At 43.1% G+C, this 18,442-nt stretch overlaps 1 protein-coding gene across 3 annotated transcripts in view; it reads right to left on the reverse strand.

The window, feature by feature from the left end:
• Positions 1–848: 848 nt before the first annotated feature.
• Positions 849–18,442, reverse strand: part of cluha (clustered mitochondria (cluA/CLU1) homolog a) — a 62,903-nt gene continuing 45,309 nt past the window's right edge. For all 3 annotated transcript variants that reach the window (XM_061925810.1, XM_061925809.1, XM_061925811.1), the window contains exons 16-27: positions 16,727–16,789; positions 16,396–16,640; positions 16,248–16,332; positions 16,017–16,170; positions 11,734–11,873; positions 9,465–9,545; positions 9,251–9,376; positions 5,965–6,086; positions 5,799–5,892; positions 5,601–5,735; positions 5,463–5,536; positions 849–2,504 (exon numbers count right to left, since the gene is read on the reverse strand). In XM_061925810.1, coding sequence (XP_061781794.1) covers positions 2,378–2,504; positions 5,463–5,536; positions 5,601–5,735; positions 5,799–5,892; positions 5,965–6,086; positions 9,251–9,376; positions 9,465–9,545; positions 11,734–11,873; positions 16,017–16,170; positions 16,248–16,332; positions 16,396–16,640; positions 16,727–16,789 — 1,446 coding nt within the window. In that variant the 3' untranslated portion in view covers positions 849–2,377. The remainder of the gene's footprint in view (positions 2,505–5,462; positions 5,537–5,600; positions 5,736–5,798; positions 5,893–5,964; positions 6,087–9,250; positions 9,377–9,464; positions 9,546–11,733; positions 11,874–16,016; positions 16,171–16,247; positions 16,333–16,395; positions 16,641–16,726; positions 16,790–18,442) is intronic.

Consider the following 18,442-nt stretch of genomic DNA (forward strand, 5'->3'; position numbering starts at 1 on the left):
ACTGTTAGCGTGTAAGCATGCTAAAATTAACATGCTAGCTTTTTTGACAAATTTTTCATATACACACCAATTATATATTCTGGTATTTGACACGTTTACTGTTAGCATGCTAACATTAGCATTTTAGGGTTTTTTAGATATTTTTTAAGGTATACACCTCAGAATCATACATTTTGGTATGTGATGAATACTGTTAACATGTTTGCATGCTATCTTTTTAGCTTCAAAGTCTCATATTTTAGTCATTGACAGAAGTGTGTTAGCATGCTAAAATTAACATGTTAGCTTTTTTGACCAACTTTTAAGATATACATCTCACAATTATGTATTTTGGTGCTGTTAGTGCTAATATAACCTTTTTAGATCATTTTGAAGTTATACACCTCAAAGTCGTACATTTTGGTACTTGACACATGCTAACTGTTAACGTTAGCATGCTAGCTTTTTTAGCTAATTTTGCAGGTATACACATCAAAATCTGATATGTTGATACTTAAGACACTTAACATGTAAACATGCTCACTTTTTCGACAATTTTTTCATTATATATATATATATATACACACCAGTTATGTAATTTGGTACTTGACACATGCCTACTGTTAGCATGTTAAACTTTTTAGATATTTTTGAAGGTATACCTGTCATACATTTTGGTATTTGATGCATGGTGGTTTTGTTTTTTTTGCTTTGTAGCTATCGTGCCATACATTTCACATTACCTTTGGCTTTTCTTATGAGATAGCATTTTATAGGTAAAATACTTTGGTTTATTGTTTAAATATCGTATTAAATTAATAAAAAAAATGTGTAGTTGTATAGTTAGTTGAATAACAACATAACAAGAGTTCAGGTTTATACTGTTTTATTAGTTTGGACCCAGAACAGCCCGCATGTCAGAAATATCGACCCCAGTATCAAATGACTTTGCTCAATTACGTTGACGTCACTGCTTTGAAATCAATGTTCCTTTTATACAACACTGTCATTTGTAAATCAGATCAATATTTCCTTCCCCCCCCAAACAATAAACTTCTACTTTGTAATATTATTTTAGATATAAAAGCACACAGACCAAAAACAAAAACAAAAATATTCACGTCACAATTGCCACACATCACAAGCACACATTCCGCGAGATAAAAATGACGTCTTCGCGGTCTTCTACCAGGAAGTGTTAGCACGCCCCCTTGCGGGCGCTGTTGGTAGTGATTCAGTCAACAGTAAAAACAGACCAAGAGCAAATTGCATAAATCACCTTTATGGAGGATATATTCCGCTCTGCCGCAAACACAAGTTTGTTGACTTAACAAAAAAAAAAGACTGCGATGACTTTTGTATTGTGTTATTAAACGGGTATTTTAGTCACTATGCCATTTTTTGCACTTCTAATTACAATCATTTCCAGCATTGTCTCTATATTGCTTTAATCCAACAACATTTATACATGGCAACTAATAAAAGTTACACATTGCATGTATACAAGCGCAAACTGTCACCTTTTTTTTTTGTCCACTTTAGGCTGCAAAATGTGCTCATGACACATTCAGAACTGTGCGGAAAGTGCACTACATACTGCTTTGTGGGGGGGGGAGGAGAACAGCACAGAAACATGTTGAGGTTAATTTTGGTGCCAAGACAGATTTCCAGAGGCATCGGGCGTCCAAAATGTTGACTATGCATAGAAAAATAAAACATTTGGTAAAGCCTATGTTCACAAACACACATGCACAGAGTCCGTGTGTAAAAATAGAAGACTGCACACAGCTAGCGGACGGTTTATGGCGATTAAATGCGGCACCACCTTACATTTTTGCTATAAAACAGAGCTGGCTTAAATGAACAGGTGGAAAAAGGCCTTTCCTCTTCGCACGTGGAGAAGAAGTACGGATCCAGCAGAACTAAAACGAGCCTTGCGTGGTTTTAACTGCGCTTGCTTGTCGGACCTGGCAGGTCGTCAGCACAAATGAGCGATTTAAAGAACCATCAGGAATGAGGGGGTAGTACATTCTAAAAAAAAAAAAAAAAAAGGCCCACTTCTATTTGGAGTCCCAAGAGAAACTGGTGGATAAGGCTCCGGTTTGGAAGGACATCCTTGGTCTCCTTCTGCCTGATTCAATCTTTGCACCCGTCTTCCTACCTTGTAGGAACTTCCTGCTTCCTGCTCCCTTTCCCTCCGCCCTACACGTCACAGTGTGTGTTGCCTTGACACACGCGTCACCCCCTTTTGTTTGTCTTATTTCAACGCTGATATAGTGTGCTCGCTTTTTCCCCCGGGTTGACGGGTTTAACCACAAGGCCGTTAAGCGACACAGCCTCCGCAACAGAAAAAAGTAGCAGTGAGTTGAGTTGTTTTTTGGGGATTTGTTTTTAGACGTTAATCGACGGGGATTTTGTCCTCCAGTTCCGGTGGGCTGTCCTGGGTGGGCTGCTCGCCCTTCTCTGGCTCCTGCAGCTGCTGCCGTCGCTGCACCTCCGCCTTCAGGCTCTCCAGATCTTTTTGGCTGAAAAGGCACAATTGCGAGGTCATTGAACAAGAATATCAGTAGATATGTCCGATAATGGCTTTTCTGCCGATATCCGATATTGTCCAACTCTTAATTACCGATTCCAATATCAACCGATACGATATATACAGTCCTAGAAGGCGAGAAACAGTTTTTATTCCAATCGTGCCGTCAAAAGCCTAGAGACTGACCGCACAGTTCCTGTCTTCACAATAAAAGTGCTGCTCCATGCTGCCTGCGCTAACAAAATAAGAGTCTCCGAAAGCTAGTGCAAACAAGCTAGCAAGCCAGCCAGCCATGGAGTTTGCCGTCAATGTATTTCTTGTAAAGTGTATAAAAACAGAGTATGGAAGCTGGACAAACAGGATGCCAAAACCGACAGGAAGTATGTGATGTATCATAGAATAAACCAACACCAGAACATTGTTGTTGTTAAGACCTTGGATGCATCTTTCATTCAATAGCACCAGAAGTAGTTTTCAAACTTATGGCTGCTGCTGTGTTTCTATGAGGAAGAATGGCCATGTTAGCTAATATAAATCCATTTTGTTAGAAGACAATAAATATCTCTGTATTGATTTCTTGCCTTCAATAGCTCTCTTTCTCTCTCTCCATCTATATCGCTATCAAAATCCTTCTCTCCATTGATCTCTCAAACAATTTCTAACTCCCTAGTTGTCTCTCCATCCATCCATCGATTGATCTCTCTCCATCCATCGATCAATCGACCTCTCTTCATCCATCAATCGACCTCTCTTCATCCATCAATCGACCTCTCTTCATCCATCGATCAATCGATCTCTCTCCATCGATCAATCAACCTCTCTCCATCCATCGATCAATCAATCGACCTCTCGCCATCCATCGATCAATCAATCGACCTCTCTCCATCTATCAATCGACCTCTCTCCATCCATCCATCAATCAATCGATCTCTCTCCATCGACTTCTCGCCATCCATCGATCAATCAATCGACCTCTCTCCATCCATCGATCAATCGACCTCTCTCCATCCATCGATCAATCGACCTCTCTCCAAAGACCTCTCTCCATCCATCGATCAATCGATCTCTCTCCATCTATCAATCAATCGACCTCTCTCCATCCATCGATCAATCGACCTCTCTCCATCCATCGATCGATCAATCGACCTCTCTCCATCCATCGATCAATCGACCTCTCTCCATCCATCGATCAATCGACCTCTCTCCATCCATCGATCAATCGACCTCTCTCCATCCATCGATCAATCGACCTCTCTCCATCCATCCACCGATCAATCGACCTCTCTCCATCCACCGATCAATCGACCGCTCTCCATTCATCGATCAATCGACCTCTTTCCATCCATCGATCAATCGACCTCTCTCCAGCCATCGATCAATCAATCGACCTCTCTCCATCCATCGATCAATCAATCGACCTCTCTCCATCCATCGATCAATCAATCGACCTCTCTCCATCCATCGATCAATCGACCTCTCTCCATCCATCGATCAATCAATCGACCTCTCTCCATCCATCGATCAATCAATCGACCTCTCTCCATCCATCGATCAATCAATCGACCTCTCTCCATCCATCGATCAATCGATCTCTCTCCATCCATCGATCAATCGACCTCTCTACATCCTTCGATCAATCGATCTCTCTCCATCCATCGATCAATCGACCTCTCTCCATCCATCGATCAATCAATCGACCTCTCTCCATCCATCGATCAATCGATCTCTCTCCATCGACCTCTCTCCATCGACCTCTCTCCATCCATCGATCAATCGATCTCTCTCCATCGACCTCTCTCCATCCATCAATCAAGACCTCTCTCCATCGACCTCTCGCCATCCATCGATCAGTCGACCTCTCGCCATCCATCGATCAGTCGACCTCTCTCCATCCATCGATCAATCGACCTCTCTCCATCCATCGATCGATCAATCGACCTCTCTCCATCCATCGATCAATCAACCTCTCTCTCCATCCATCGATCAATCAACCTCTCTCCATCCATCGATCAATCGATCTCTCTCCATCGACCTCTCTCCATCCATCGATCAAGACCTCTCTCCATCCATCCATCAATCGACCTCTCTCCATCCATCCATCGATTGATCTCTCTCCATCCATCCATCGAGCTCCCTCCATCAATCATTCGATCTCTTTCCATTCTCCAGAGATTTAAGGAGGGAGAGAGGATGGAGAGAGGGAAGAAAGGGGGAGAGAGGAATGGAGAGAGAGAGATCAATGGAGGAGAGAGAGAGCGATGGATGGAGAGAGAGAGAGAGAGAGAGAGAGAGAGAGAGAGAGATCAATGGAGGAGAGAGAGAGCGATGGATGGAGAGAGAGAGAGAGAGAGAGAGAGAGAGAGAGAGAGAGATCGATGGATGGAGAGAGTGAGATGGATGGATGGAGAGAGAGAGATCGATGGAGAGAGAGACCGATCGATTGCTCGCTCTCTATCCATCCATCGCTCTCTCTCCATCCATCCATTGCTCTCTCTCCATCCATCAATCACTCTTTCTCCATCCATCAATCACTCTCTCTCCATCCATCTCTTCCCCCCTCCTTCCCTCTCTCCCTCCATAAATCTCTCTTGATCTCCCTCCTCTCCATCGATCGCTCTCTTTCCATCTATCCCTCGCTCTCCAATGACCCCTCCCTCTCTCTCTCTCCCCAACGACCCCTCCCTCTCTCTCTCTCCCCCCAACGATCCCTCCCTCCCTCTCTCTCCCCTCAACGATCCCTCTCTCCCCAACGATCCCTCCCTCCCTCTCTCTCCCCAACGATCCTTATCTCTCCAACGATCCCTCCCTCCCTCTCTCTCCCCAACGATCCCTCTCTCCCCAACGATCCCTCCCTCCCTCTCTCTCCCCAACGATCCCTCTCTCTCCAACGAGCCCTCTCTCTCTCTCCAATGATCCCGCTCACTCTGTCAATCTCTCATGCCCAACCTACCTGAGAGGTATAAATATGATGCCGTTGATGATGTTGAGCTGTTCCAGGATGTTGGCCATGCTGGGAGCGGTGAACTGGAGGAGGAAGAGGAAACGTGGTCACAATGTTGTGCAAAGACACAAAGCTGTGACGGCTCACCTTGAGCGGCATGATGCTGGCACTGGAGCCGTTCTTGTAGATCTCGTTCATTGTTCTCTGCAGAGCCACAGCCTGTTGGGTGAGGTACTTCAGGTACTCGGAGCTCTCCTTGGTCTTCTCGTGCGCTTCGCCCATCTGAGAGGTCACACGTATTTAAATAGTCGCTAAACCGTAAGAGCCGTAGTCTGCGAGGCCTACCTGGTTCTTGTAAATTGTGTAGCCCTCTTTTTCATGCTGGAGTGCCGAGCGGAACTCCGCCTTGCTTTCGTAAACTCTGGCGACGAGATGGTGGCTGGAAAGCAAAGCATGGAAGACAATGGAATCTCACCTTCGTATGAGGGTGGGTAACACACTCCTTGCTCACCTGAGGGCCACTTTGAGTGATCGGGCTCCATGGTACTTTGAGTTGTTGGCCAAAGCGTTCTCCAGGAACCGCAGAGATAAATCGTACTCCATCACTCCATGCAGCACTAGACCGATGTTACTCTGAAGATAAACATGAAGATTTATTAGTCTGTTTGACGGGAACAAGACAGTATCATCTTAAAGGAAACTTTCAGTATTCATGCTTGAACAATACAATACACTTATCAAAAAGTTGCCTGTTTTTGCAAATTGATTTAATAAATCGATTCTTGACTCATAACGATTCTCCCACTATATTATTTAGTATATAAATTATAATAAAACTTTTTCAAAACAGGTTCCATGTTAGAAAAGCTCCTCCTGGCTGCTGACATACGACTTATACGCGCATTGTTGGCCTAAGAGACATCTTTAAAATGTATTATTTATAAACATTTGTTTACAAAAGTCATAGAATGTTAATATAAGGCTGGGCCAATACACAATCGATATCAACATAAAATGCGTCCGATTAAATATTAGACATATATTTATATTTTTTGGTCGGAAGAAACCAGAAATTATGAAGTAAGATTTGTTTCATGAAGTCACTCGCGCTTTGAGAACCCAGAAAACAGGAAGTGTCACTGAGCAATGGGAGGGACACGCTAACAGCCAATCACGTAACAGTATCGACTACCGAGTGTTACACCTTTCCTGCTGTCTGGCTCCCAGACCGTAGTCAAGGAGCGGAGGGGAGACGTTCCCTCCAGATCCTACGTTTTCATCGGGGGTACCACCTTTTACTTTAACCAACAATGGGTCTGCTAAGCTCCGCTTTCAGGTCGGAATGACGAGGCCGCCGATTGGTGACAATTTCATCGCTTTATTCTTATTTCTGCAGGACACATTCGCCACTCTACTACTACTGCTACCGCTCGCTCTCCTCACTCACTGACGACACTCGCCCAACACACTGCCATTCTTAAAGGAGCACACACACACTCATACGCGACTCTCATAACACTAATGGGGTTGCGCCGTCTCGCTGTGGATTCTCTGCATGGAGTGAGAAGAGAAACTGATATCTTGCTATTTCAACTCAATAGAAACTTGTCTTTACTTTTGTAAGTCTTAATGCAGACGGTGCGGCATTGATTTGACTGATTGATTTAAACTTTTATTAGTAGATTGCACAGTACAGTACATATTCCGTACAATTGACCACTAAATGGTAACACCCCAATAAGTTTTTCAACTTGTTTAAGTCGGGGTCCACGTTAATCTATTCATGGTAAATCATCCTGACACTTCCAATTAGAGATGTCCGATAATGGCTTTTTTGCCGATATCCGGATATTGTCCAACTCTTAATTACCGATTCCGATATCAACCTATACCGATATATACAGTCGATACCGATATATATAGTCGTGGAATTAACACATTATTATGCCTAATTTTGTTGTGATGCCCCGCTGGATGCATTAAACAATGTAACAAGGTTTTCCAAAATAAATAAACTTAAGTTATGGGAAAAAATGCCAACATGGCACTGCCATATTTATTATTGAAGTCACAAAGTGCATTATTTTTTTTAACATGCCTCAAAACAGCAGCTTGGAATTTGGGACATGCTCTCCCTGAGAGAGCATGAGGAGGTTGAGGTGGGCAGGGTTGGGTATGGTAGTTAGTGCTGCAAGGGGTTCTGGGTATTTGTTCTGTTGTGTTTATGTTGGGTCACGGTGCGGATGTTCTCCCGAAATGTGTTCGTCATTCTTGTTTGGTGTGGGTTCACAGTGTGGCGCATATTTGTAACAGTGTTAAAGTTGTTTATACGGCTACCCTCAGTGTGACCTGTATGGCTGTTCACCAAGTATGCTGGCATTCACTTGTGTGTGTGAGAAAAGCCGTAGATATTATGTGATTGGGCCGGCACGCAAAGGCAGTGCCTTTGAGGTTTATTGGCGCTCTATATTTTTCCCTACGTCCGTGTACCACTCCATACAGCAGCGTTTTAAAAAGTCATAAATTGTACTTTTTGAAACAAATACGGATAATTTCCGAAATTACATTTTAAAGCATTTATCGGCCGATAATATCGGCAGTCCGATATTATCGGACATCTCTACTTCCAATGTGTTGGTTTGATTGGCAGCTCCTCAACTTACTCTGTGTAGTGTTCAATAGCTTGTACACTACTGCCATCTGGTGTTTCAAAACTGCAAATCTATTATTATTTTATCACATTAGCCCAGTTCTTCTCAATTATTTTTTGTTATGCACCCACCCCCAGGGAAAAAAAATTCAATGTATTTATTGGCAGGGTTAAATGAGTCATAAAAAGTATCAATTACGGTTATCAAACAATATAAAAAAACGTACATCGTGATAGTTTTCGGCCATATCGCCCAGCCCTATGTTAACCTTTTAAGGCCCAAGCTGTTTGTTTGCATGCTTTTTTTGTTTCTCTTTGCTATTTGGGCTTATTGAACCCTAATTAGAATAAAAACTAAGAATCATCTTTTGATATGATGTACTTAGTCCATAAGTACACAAACGTGTACTTCATGTTTAGTGACATTCAAATTCTTATTTTTACACTTTTTTTCCCACCAAACTCCATTGTATGTTACACTGCCATCTGGTGGTGTCAGAAGAGTATAAGTGTCCACATAAGCGGCCATAAGACCCCAATTCAATAGTGTACACAATTTTGGAAATAAGAGCTAAAAGGTGCTGTCCACGCATGTGGCCACTAAGGCCTTTAGAGGTTGTTAATATAATAAAAGCCAATAAGAGGAACACCAACTCCAATCCCAGCTTTACAATACTTAGAATAGACATTAACTGTACAAAGCAATTAAAAAAAACAAATACAATACTTAAATACCAAACTAAAAAAAAAAATAAAAATAATAAGATTGATTCTTAGGGGGAAAAAATACATTTCAATTATTATTTAATCAATTCTCCAAAATGATGACTTAATATAGAATCGGGATAAGTACAAATTGCCATTTGGATGTGAATCGATGTTTTTGAGCACCCCTTGTTATACTTTTCACTGTAGCAGTGACCCAACAAAACCAGTAGATGGAGCTGTTAAGAGCTTTAGTGGCCACAGGAGGGACATAATTATCATTATCATTCATTTAATTAAGGATTAGCTTTATATGGCGCTTTTCTATACATGCTTATATATAGCTATAGCTTACTATTTTACACATTTTTTAAATTCAAATCAAAACAAAAATGGTCAATCGAACATTGCGCACAGACACAAACCAAGGCATAGAACTCACATCGAGCAGCGCCATCTCGGGGTGGTCCTCGCCACACACCAGCAGCATGAGGTAACGAGCTCTGTAAAGCAGCTTGAGGGCGGTGGACAGCTGACCGTTGGCAAAGCAGTACAAAGCCAAATGCATCTGACAAAGCAAAGACGGAGAAGGGCATCAAACACAAGAAAGACAGAAAAGAACACACGCTCGTCAACAGCAAGGCAAGGCGGCTCACATATTCTTGGATGGTGTTGGGGTGTTCGATGCCGAGAACTCTTTCACTCATCAGAACTGCCTTTTGCTGGTTGCTGAGTGCCTGCAGGTAAGAAGGAGATGGTCGTTTGTGAAATAGTTTCACACATCAAGACATGGTTGTTGTGTTGCGATTAGTGATGGGCTGGTTGATCTGCCACCAATCGCTATCAGCTGATTTGATTGGAAAAAAACACCATCGGGCGATCCGGTCTGGCTCATACTTTCTTTTCGGTTCTTCTGCTGATAGTGACGGCAAGTATGGAGGTTTTGTGTCTTTATTGCAAAAAACTATTTTTTACACTGAATTTATGTAACTGAATTTTTTGTGTTTGAGTTTTGTGAACTGATTTAAAAAAAATACACACACACACACACACACACACACACACACACACACACACACACACACACACACACACACACACACACACACACACACACACACACACACACACACACACACACACACACACACACACACACACACTTAAATTATGCTGACAATTTCAGTGAAAAAAACAATAGCAAAAATATAAAAATTTAGTGTAAAAAAATAAAAATGTGTTTAACTGCCTTTTTTTAATACTGTTTTGCAAGACCAATCTCACGTGACTTCAAACTTGACACCTCATTGACTGCTTCTAAGACAGACTCGATTGCTTCAGTCTTAATTTACTATAAGTGGTTGGTGGAAGTTTATTTTAAAACTTGCATACAGTTTTAATGATACAGCACATATTTTCATATTTCCTTACAAGTCCGAAAAGGAGTAGGAAGAAGCAAAGAGTTTTGGTATAAAAAAGGTATCAGTACTATTCAGAGACAATATAATACCGTTTTGAATTCATTAATACCGCGGTACTTTATTTAACGAACAACCCTACTTTTCACTGTTATGTAAAACTATGAAGCATTTCTTACATATTTCTTATTTTAGCGCCTTCATTTTAAGAGGTTATTGTCAAGTAGAACTTTGTTTACAGTTTTTTCCATGCTTGTGTTGACAATTCCTTTCTGCCTTGACAGCTGAGGGAGGAAGGTTACATTTGAAATAAAACATTTTATATTTAACCCTTGTGTAATGTTCATATTGTTGTTACTCAGCCAGCGTTTGTGGGTCTGATGGACCCGTTGCATTTTATGGCTTTTAATGCCTCACATTCAAACACTTTTATGTTAAAATACTGAGCAGATGTTTACCTTATCCCAATAAATAAGCAGATGTTTACCTTATCCCAATAAACATCTGTTCAGTATTTTAACATAAAAGTGTTTGATTGTTAGGCATTAAAAGTCACAAAATGCAACGGGTCCATCAGACCCACAAACGCTGGCTGAGTAACAACAATATGAACGTTGCACGGAAAATGTCTGCCAGTTTCTGCATCCCACAGGGATTCTTCTTTTGTGTTTCTGCACCTGCGGTTCCCACACAAGGTTGCAACATTGTTTGTCAACACTGTCTGCTCTCATTTTCTCGCACATTTGACCCTCTGATGTTCTGTGTACCTACACTCTGTCCTCCTCCTGTCTAGTCCTGCTGTGTGTGTGTGTGTGTGTGTGTGTGTGTGTGTGTGTGTGTGTGTGTGTGCGCGCGTGCAGTACACAGAACATCAATTTCCACACTTCTATTAGCCCCGGGTCCAGTGGACCTGGACATCTTATATGTAATAGAAATGTGTAGGGGGGGGGGGGGGGGGGAGGGGGTGTATGGTGTGTGGTCATTAAATATGTATTCTGATATATAATCTTCACAGAAAATGAGCCAAAGTCAGTGAGTCTCAGTTTGAAAAATTAATTAAAAATTGTATCATTTTTCTTTTAATAAAAAATTAAAACAGGTCCCACAGACCCGAACACCACACAAGGGTTAACCCTTGTGTGGTGTTCGAGTTTCTCCGTGTCCTTATTTTCCATAGGTCATAGAAATGATCAATATCACCCGATAAAAAACAGTGATATCCTAATACAGTTGTCAACCATATCACCCAGCCCTATGTTAAACTCCTGTTAAAGTACTCAAATATTCAAAGTACTTAATTAGATCACCTCCTAATGACGCAGCATTAGGAGCAACAGTATCTTCTAAGTTCTGTATCTTGCACAACAACACTTCCGCACGGTCGGGGAAAAGAGGGTGGGGGAAGCTGAGCATCGAACCCACGACCATCAGCTTGGGAGACGACCACTATCTTAGCCACGCAGTGAGAGGTCGGTTAATTTTTTTTAAAGATATGCTTAAGTGTTACCTCAGCGTGGTCCCCCATGATGTAGTTAAGGCGAGCCAGAAGGTGCAGGCAGGCACAAATCTCCACGTGCATGGCTCCGTACACGTTGTTGAAGAGGTTGAGCGCCTCGTTGATCAGCTCACATCCCTCCTTCAAAAATCCTAGGAATAAGAACAAACGAGAGATGTACAAAACTTGAAAGGCATCGTTGTGGACGGCCACCAGCAATCCCAACGGACATGTGAACTAAGAAATGAGCTCAACAAATCACTCACTCCGAAATAAAAGAAGTAAATTACAAATGTTGCACCATTGATTAGATCTCAAGTACTGTCAGGGTTTTACATACATTTAAAAAAATCTTTAAAAAAAAACTTTTTTCGGTGTAACAGGAAGGTCTTCCTGTACATATGCACTACTGGAAATCAAGTTTCAGATAACGGTGACTAAGTTTTTTGTTATACAATCAAGAGTTTGAGGTTTGAGCAAGAGGATCTCTTATCGCAGAGTCGTGCAAAGTTAGCAGTCAATTATGGTTTCCACAGTTTGGTAACTACCGTATTTTTCGGAGTATAAGTCGCACTGGAGTATAAGTCGCATTTTTTGGGGAAATTTATTTGATAAAACCCAACACCAAGAATATACATTTGAAAGGCAATTCAAAATAAATAAAGAATAGTGAACAACAGGCTGAATAAGTGTACGTTATATGAGGCATAAATAACCAACTGAGAACGTGCCTGGTATGTCAACGTAACATATTATGGTAAGAGTCATTCAAGTAACTATAAAATATAGAACATGTTATACGTTTACCAAACAATCTGTCACTCCTAATCGCTAAATCCCATGAAATCTTTTACGTCTAGTCGCTTACGTGAATGAGCTAAATAATATTATTTGATATTTTACAGTAATGTGTTAATTTCACACATAAGTCACTCCTGAGTATAAGTCGCACCCCCGGCCAAACTATGAAAAATACTGCGACTTATAGTCCGAAAAATATGGTACTTCACTTCGTTTATTCAATGTCAGGTTGTGATTTTGATTTGACCAATGAAATGTGGTCATTTCCCAACCAACAACGTGGATCCAACGTTAGACATCAACATTGTCTCAATTTACAAATACAACTATTTTGCAACATTGTTTCAAAGTCAGTTCTAAAGGACATGTATGCAATGTCTTGTGCTTTAACCTGCTCAGTGGCCTTGTGGTTAGTGTCTCTGCCCTGAGATCTGTAGGTCGAGAGTTCAAACCCCGGCCGAGTCATACCAAAGACTATAAAAACGGGACCCATTACCTCCCTCAGCATAAAGTGAAGTGAAGTGAATTATATTTATATAGCGCTTTTCTCTAGTGACTCAAAGCGCTTTACATAGTGAAAACCCAATATCTAAGTTACATTTAAACCAGTGAGGGTGGCACTGGGAGCAGGTGGGTAAAGTGTCTTGCTCAAGGACACAACTGCAGTGACTAGGATGGCGGAAGCGGGGATCGAACCTGCAACCCTCAGGTTGATGGCACGGCCACTCTACCAACCGAGCTATACCGGGTTGGAATTGGGGATTAAATCACCAATAAGATTCCCGAGCCCGGCCACCGCTGCTGCTCACTGCTCCCCTAACCTCCCAGGGGGTGGAACAAGGGGATGGGTCAAATGCAGAGGGTAATTTCACCACACCTAGTGTGTGTGACTATCAGTGGTACTTTTTTAACTTCATGCCTGCTGGGTAACAGCACCCAAAGCTAATGCACATGCATGTGTTACGTACGTAGTTACGTCATTATGTTCTAGAAGCCGTAAAAGAGCGGGACATGACGCTTAAAGGGGAACATTATCACAATTTCAGAATTGTTAAAACCATTAAAAATCAGTTCCCAGTGACTTATTATATTTTTCAAAGTTTTTTTCAAAATTTTACCCATCACGCAATATCCCTAAAAAAAGCTTCAAAGTGCCTGATTTTAACCATCGTTATAAACACCCGTCCATTTTCCTGTGACGTCACATAGTGATGCCAACACAAACAAACATGGCGGAAAGAACAGCAAGCTATAGCGACATTAGCTCGGATTCAGACTCGGATTTCAGCGGCTTAAGCGATTCAACAGATTACGCATGTATTGAAACGGATGGTTGTAGTGTGGAGGCAGGTAGCGAAAACGAAATTGAAGAAGAAACTGAAACTATTGAGCCATATCGGTTTGAACCGTATGCAAGCGAAAACGACACGACAGCCAGCGACACGGGAGAAAGCGAGGACGAATTCGGCGATCGCCTTCTAACCAACGATTGGTATGTGTTTGTTTGGCATTAAAAGGAAACTAACAACTATGAACTAGGTTTACAGCATATGAAATACATTTGGCAACAACATGCACTTTGAGAGTGCAAACAGCCCAATTTTCATCAATTAATATATTCTGTAGACATACCCTCATCCGCACTCTTTTCCTGAAAGCTGATCTGTCCGGTTTTGGAGTTGATGTCAGCAGGCCAGGGAAGCTAGGGTCGATAGGGGGTTTAGCTCGCTCGTCTGCGGGAACAGACTGCCGCCATTGCTTGCCGTGCTAGTGAGGCCCTTTGTCCCTGAATTGCTCACACACTCCGGCAGATTCAATGGGGGTCTGGCGGCAGATTTCTTTGACTTTATCGTTGGAAATGCATCTGCTTTGAGTGTCGCAGGATATCCACACATTCTTGCCATCTCTGTCGTAGCATAGCTTTTGTCGGTAAAGTGTGCGGAACAAACGTCCAATTTCTTGCCACTTTCGCATCTTTGGGCCACTGGTGCAACTTGAATCCGCCCCTGTTCGTGTTGTTACACCCTCCGACAACACACCGACGAGGCATGATGTCTCCAAGGTACGGAAAACAGTCGAAAAAACGGAAAATAACAGAGCTGATTTGACTCGGTGTTTGAGAAAATGGCGGATTGCTTCCCGATGTGACGCCACGTTGTGACGTGATCGCTCCGAGAGCGAATATTAGAAAGGCGTTTAATTCACCCAAATTCACCCATTTAGAGTTCGGAAATCGATTAAAAAAATATATGGTCTTTTTCCTGCAACATCAAGGTATATATTGACGCTTACATAGGTCTGGTGATAATGTTCCCCTTTAAAATAAAATGTGAAGTTAGCGCCCTTTAGACATCTCTGTAAATGTTGCAAACAGACCCTTTAATGAAAACTACAACTAAGATGCACGTTGCAATCAAACAAGAATAATACATACGGTATTAACACTTTTTAGGGCGCAACAACAAAAAACTACACACTACTGCCATAACATCTTTGACTTGCAATATTTATCAACACATACAAAAGTACCAAAAATGGGCACTGTTGAGTGCTAGTATCTTGTCTAAGTTTAATATTCGCAGGTATCGGTTTAAATGTAAACGGTAGCCATCCCTACTTCTGATGTGTTTACACTGGTCTAAAGTTCCTCTATACCAGGGGTCGGCAACCCAAAATGTTGAAAGAGCCATATTGGACCAAAAATACAAAAACAAATCCGTCTGGAGCCGCAAAAAATTAAAAGCCATATTACATACAGTTAGTGTGTCATGGAATTAAGAGGACTTAAAGGAAACTAAATTACCTCAAATATAGCTACAAATGAGGCATAATGATGCAATATGTACATATAGCTAGCCTAATAGCCTGTTAGCATCGATTAGCTTGCAGTCATGCAGTGACCAAATATGTCTGATTAGCACTCCACACAAGTCAATAACATCAACAAAACTCACCTTTCATGCACAACCTTAAACGTTTGGTGGACAAAATGAGACAGAAAAAGAAATGGCATAAAACACGTCCTAGAAAGTCGGAGAAAGTTATACATGTAAACAAACTACGGTGAGTTCAAGGACCGCCAAAATTAGTAGGACAAAACGGCGCTCGCCAAATACTCGAATCAGTGAAGCATGTTTAATATAAACAGTGTGCTTTGTAACAATTAGGGAAGTTTGTGTCATGTTTGTTCTCCTACAGAAACCATATTAAAACAAAAATAGATTTTTTTCCCCTGATCTTTTTCCATTTTTCATGCATTTTTTGAAAAAGCTCCAGAGAGCCACTAGGGCGGCGCTATGCGGCTCTAGAGCCGCGGGTTGCCGACCCCTGCTCTATACAATGGGAGTGTTTTTAGGAATTTGCTGCAAAAATGTTTGTCTTCCCAGTTTTGAACAAATCTCGGAAGATTGGTACAATGTCATTCCCAGGTGGGATTTGGCCTCGGGGCTGCCGGTTGAATAGCCCCTGCCTAGCGTGAACTTGGCAGGCCTCACCTTGCTGCACCTTGGCCTGGCCGCTCTGGAAGAAGTGGAAGGCATCGGAGGCTTTTGGGTTGACGTGCTTCACAACAGGGAAGATATTCAGGATGTCTTCTTCTGTGAAGGTAGGTTTGTGGCGGCTGTCAAAGTTGTACTCCTTTATTAATATCTGGAGACCAACATTTTTTTTTTTAGAGACAATGCAGTAAAAAAAAAAAAGACAGTCGTTTAGAAAAATGATCTTACTTGGATGCCTGCTTTGACGGAAATTTCTCTGAGCAGAGTGATTTTCTGTAGGCCGTATTTGTCCACCACCTGGTCCACACTTTCACTGTGGAGGTGTCTAGTGTCATTGATAATCATGCAACAGATCAATATTAAAAATATTCAGTACCATTGGACAGTGAAGTGATAGTAGCTCTGAGCCTCGGAGGCAATGTTCTTCCACAGCTCGCTGGGCGTCAGGCTGGCCCAGGCGGTGTTGTCTCCGCTCCCGGGCACTCGATTGCGCCGCTTGCGATTTTTGCGGCGTGACACCAGCTCGTCGGGCGGCAGGTGAGCGACGGCGTCCGCGAAGGAGCTCAGGAAACAGTTTAAGAAATGGCTTACGGCGGCGGAGAGGGCCGACAGCTCCACTCCCTTTATGACGCAAAAAAAAAAAAACGTGTCAAGTTAGTTGACAGAACAAATCCTGTAGAATAAAATGTATGTCGTATGCTACCAACCTGGAGGTATGTTTTGAAGATATGTTTTGCACATCTGGTGATCAGCTCCATGATTCCTATTCTCTAAAGACACAGGGAAAAAACTATGTGAGAATGGAAACACGTTTTCTTACAGTCAATGTAAGATACCAACAATAATAAACATCCCTTTTGAAGGTTTTGCTGCAATGCTGCTCATACATTAATTTATCTTTGGCATCCTGCTATGATACCTTTGGATTGGCAGACCGGTGTGGTGGTTCCTCTCTTTAAAAAGGGGAACCGGAGGGTGTGTTCTAACTATCGTGGGATCACACTCCTCAGCCTTCCCGGTAAGGTCTATTCAGGTGTACTGGAGAGGAGGCTACGCCGGATAGTCGAACCTCTGATTCAGGAGGAACAGTGTGGTTTTCGTCCTGGTCGTGGAACTGTGGACCAGCTCTATACTCTCGGCAGGGTCCTTGAGGGTGCATGGGAGTTTGCCCAACCAGTCTACATGTGCTTTGTGGACTTGGAGAAGGCATTCGACCGTGTCCCTCGGGAAGTCCTGTGGGGAGTGCTCAGAGAGTATGGGGTTTCGGACTGTCTGATTGTGGCGGTCCGCTCCCTGTATGATCAGTGTCAGAGCTTGGTCCGCATTGCCGGCAGTAAGTTGGACACGTTTCCGGTGAGGGTTGGACTCCGCCAAGGCTGCCCTTTGTCACCGATTCTGTTCATAACTTTTATGGACAGAATTTCTAGGCGCAGTCAAGGCGTTGAGGGGATTCGGTTTGGTGGCTGCAGGATTAGGTCTCTGCTTTTTGCAGATGATGTGGTCCTGATGGCTTCATCTAGCCAGGATCTTCAGCTCTCACTGGATCGGTTCGCAGCTGAGTGTGAAGCGACTTGGATGAGAATCAGCACCTCCAAGTCCGAGTCCATGGTTCTCGCCCGGAAAAGGGTGGAGTGCCATCTCCGGGTTGGGGAGGAGATCTTGCCCCAAGTGGAGGAGTTCAAGTACCTCGGAGTCTTGTTCACGAGTGAGGGAAGAGTGGATCGTGTGATCGACAGGCGGATCGGTGCGGCGTCTTCAGTAATGCGGACGCTGTATCGATCCGTTGTGGTGAAGAAGGAGCTGAGCCGGAAGGCAAAGCTCTCAATTTACCGGTTGATCTACGTTCCCATCCTCACCTATGGTCATGAGCTTTGGGTTATGACCGAAAGGACAAGATCACGGGTACAAGCGGCCGAAATGAGTTTCCTCCGCCGGGTGGCGGGGCTCTCCCTTAGAGATAAGGTGAGAAGCTCTGTCATCCGGGGGGAGCTCAAAGTAAAGCCGCTGCTCCTCCACATCGAGAGGAGCCAGATGAGGTGGTTCGGGCATCTGGTCAGGATGCCACCCGAGCGCCTCCCTAGGGAGGTGTTTAGGGCACGTCCGACCGGTAGGAGGCCACGGGGAAGACCCAGGACACGCTGGGAAGACTATGTCTCCCGGCTGGCCTGGGAACGCCTCGGGATCCCCCGGGAGGAGCTGGACGAAGTGGCTGGGGAGAGGGAAGTCTGGGCTTCCTTGCTTAGGCTGCTGCCCCCGCGACCCGACCTCGGATAAGCGGAAGAAGATGGATGGATGGATGGATGGATGGAGTACAGGCCAAAAGTTTGGACACCTTCTCAATCAATGTGTTTTCTTTATTTTCATGACTATTCACATTGTAGATTGTCACTGAAGGCATCAAAACTATGAAGGAACACATGTGG

The sequence above is a fragment of the Nerophis lumbriciformis genome, linkage group LG30, assembly GCF_033978685.3.
Source record: "Nerophis lumbriciformis linkage group LG30, RoL_Nlum_v2.1, whole genome shotgun sequence".
Lineage (NCBI taxonomy): Eukaryota > Metazoa > Chordata > Actinopteri > Syngnathiformes > Syngnathidae > Nerophis > Nerophis lumbriciformis.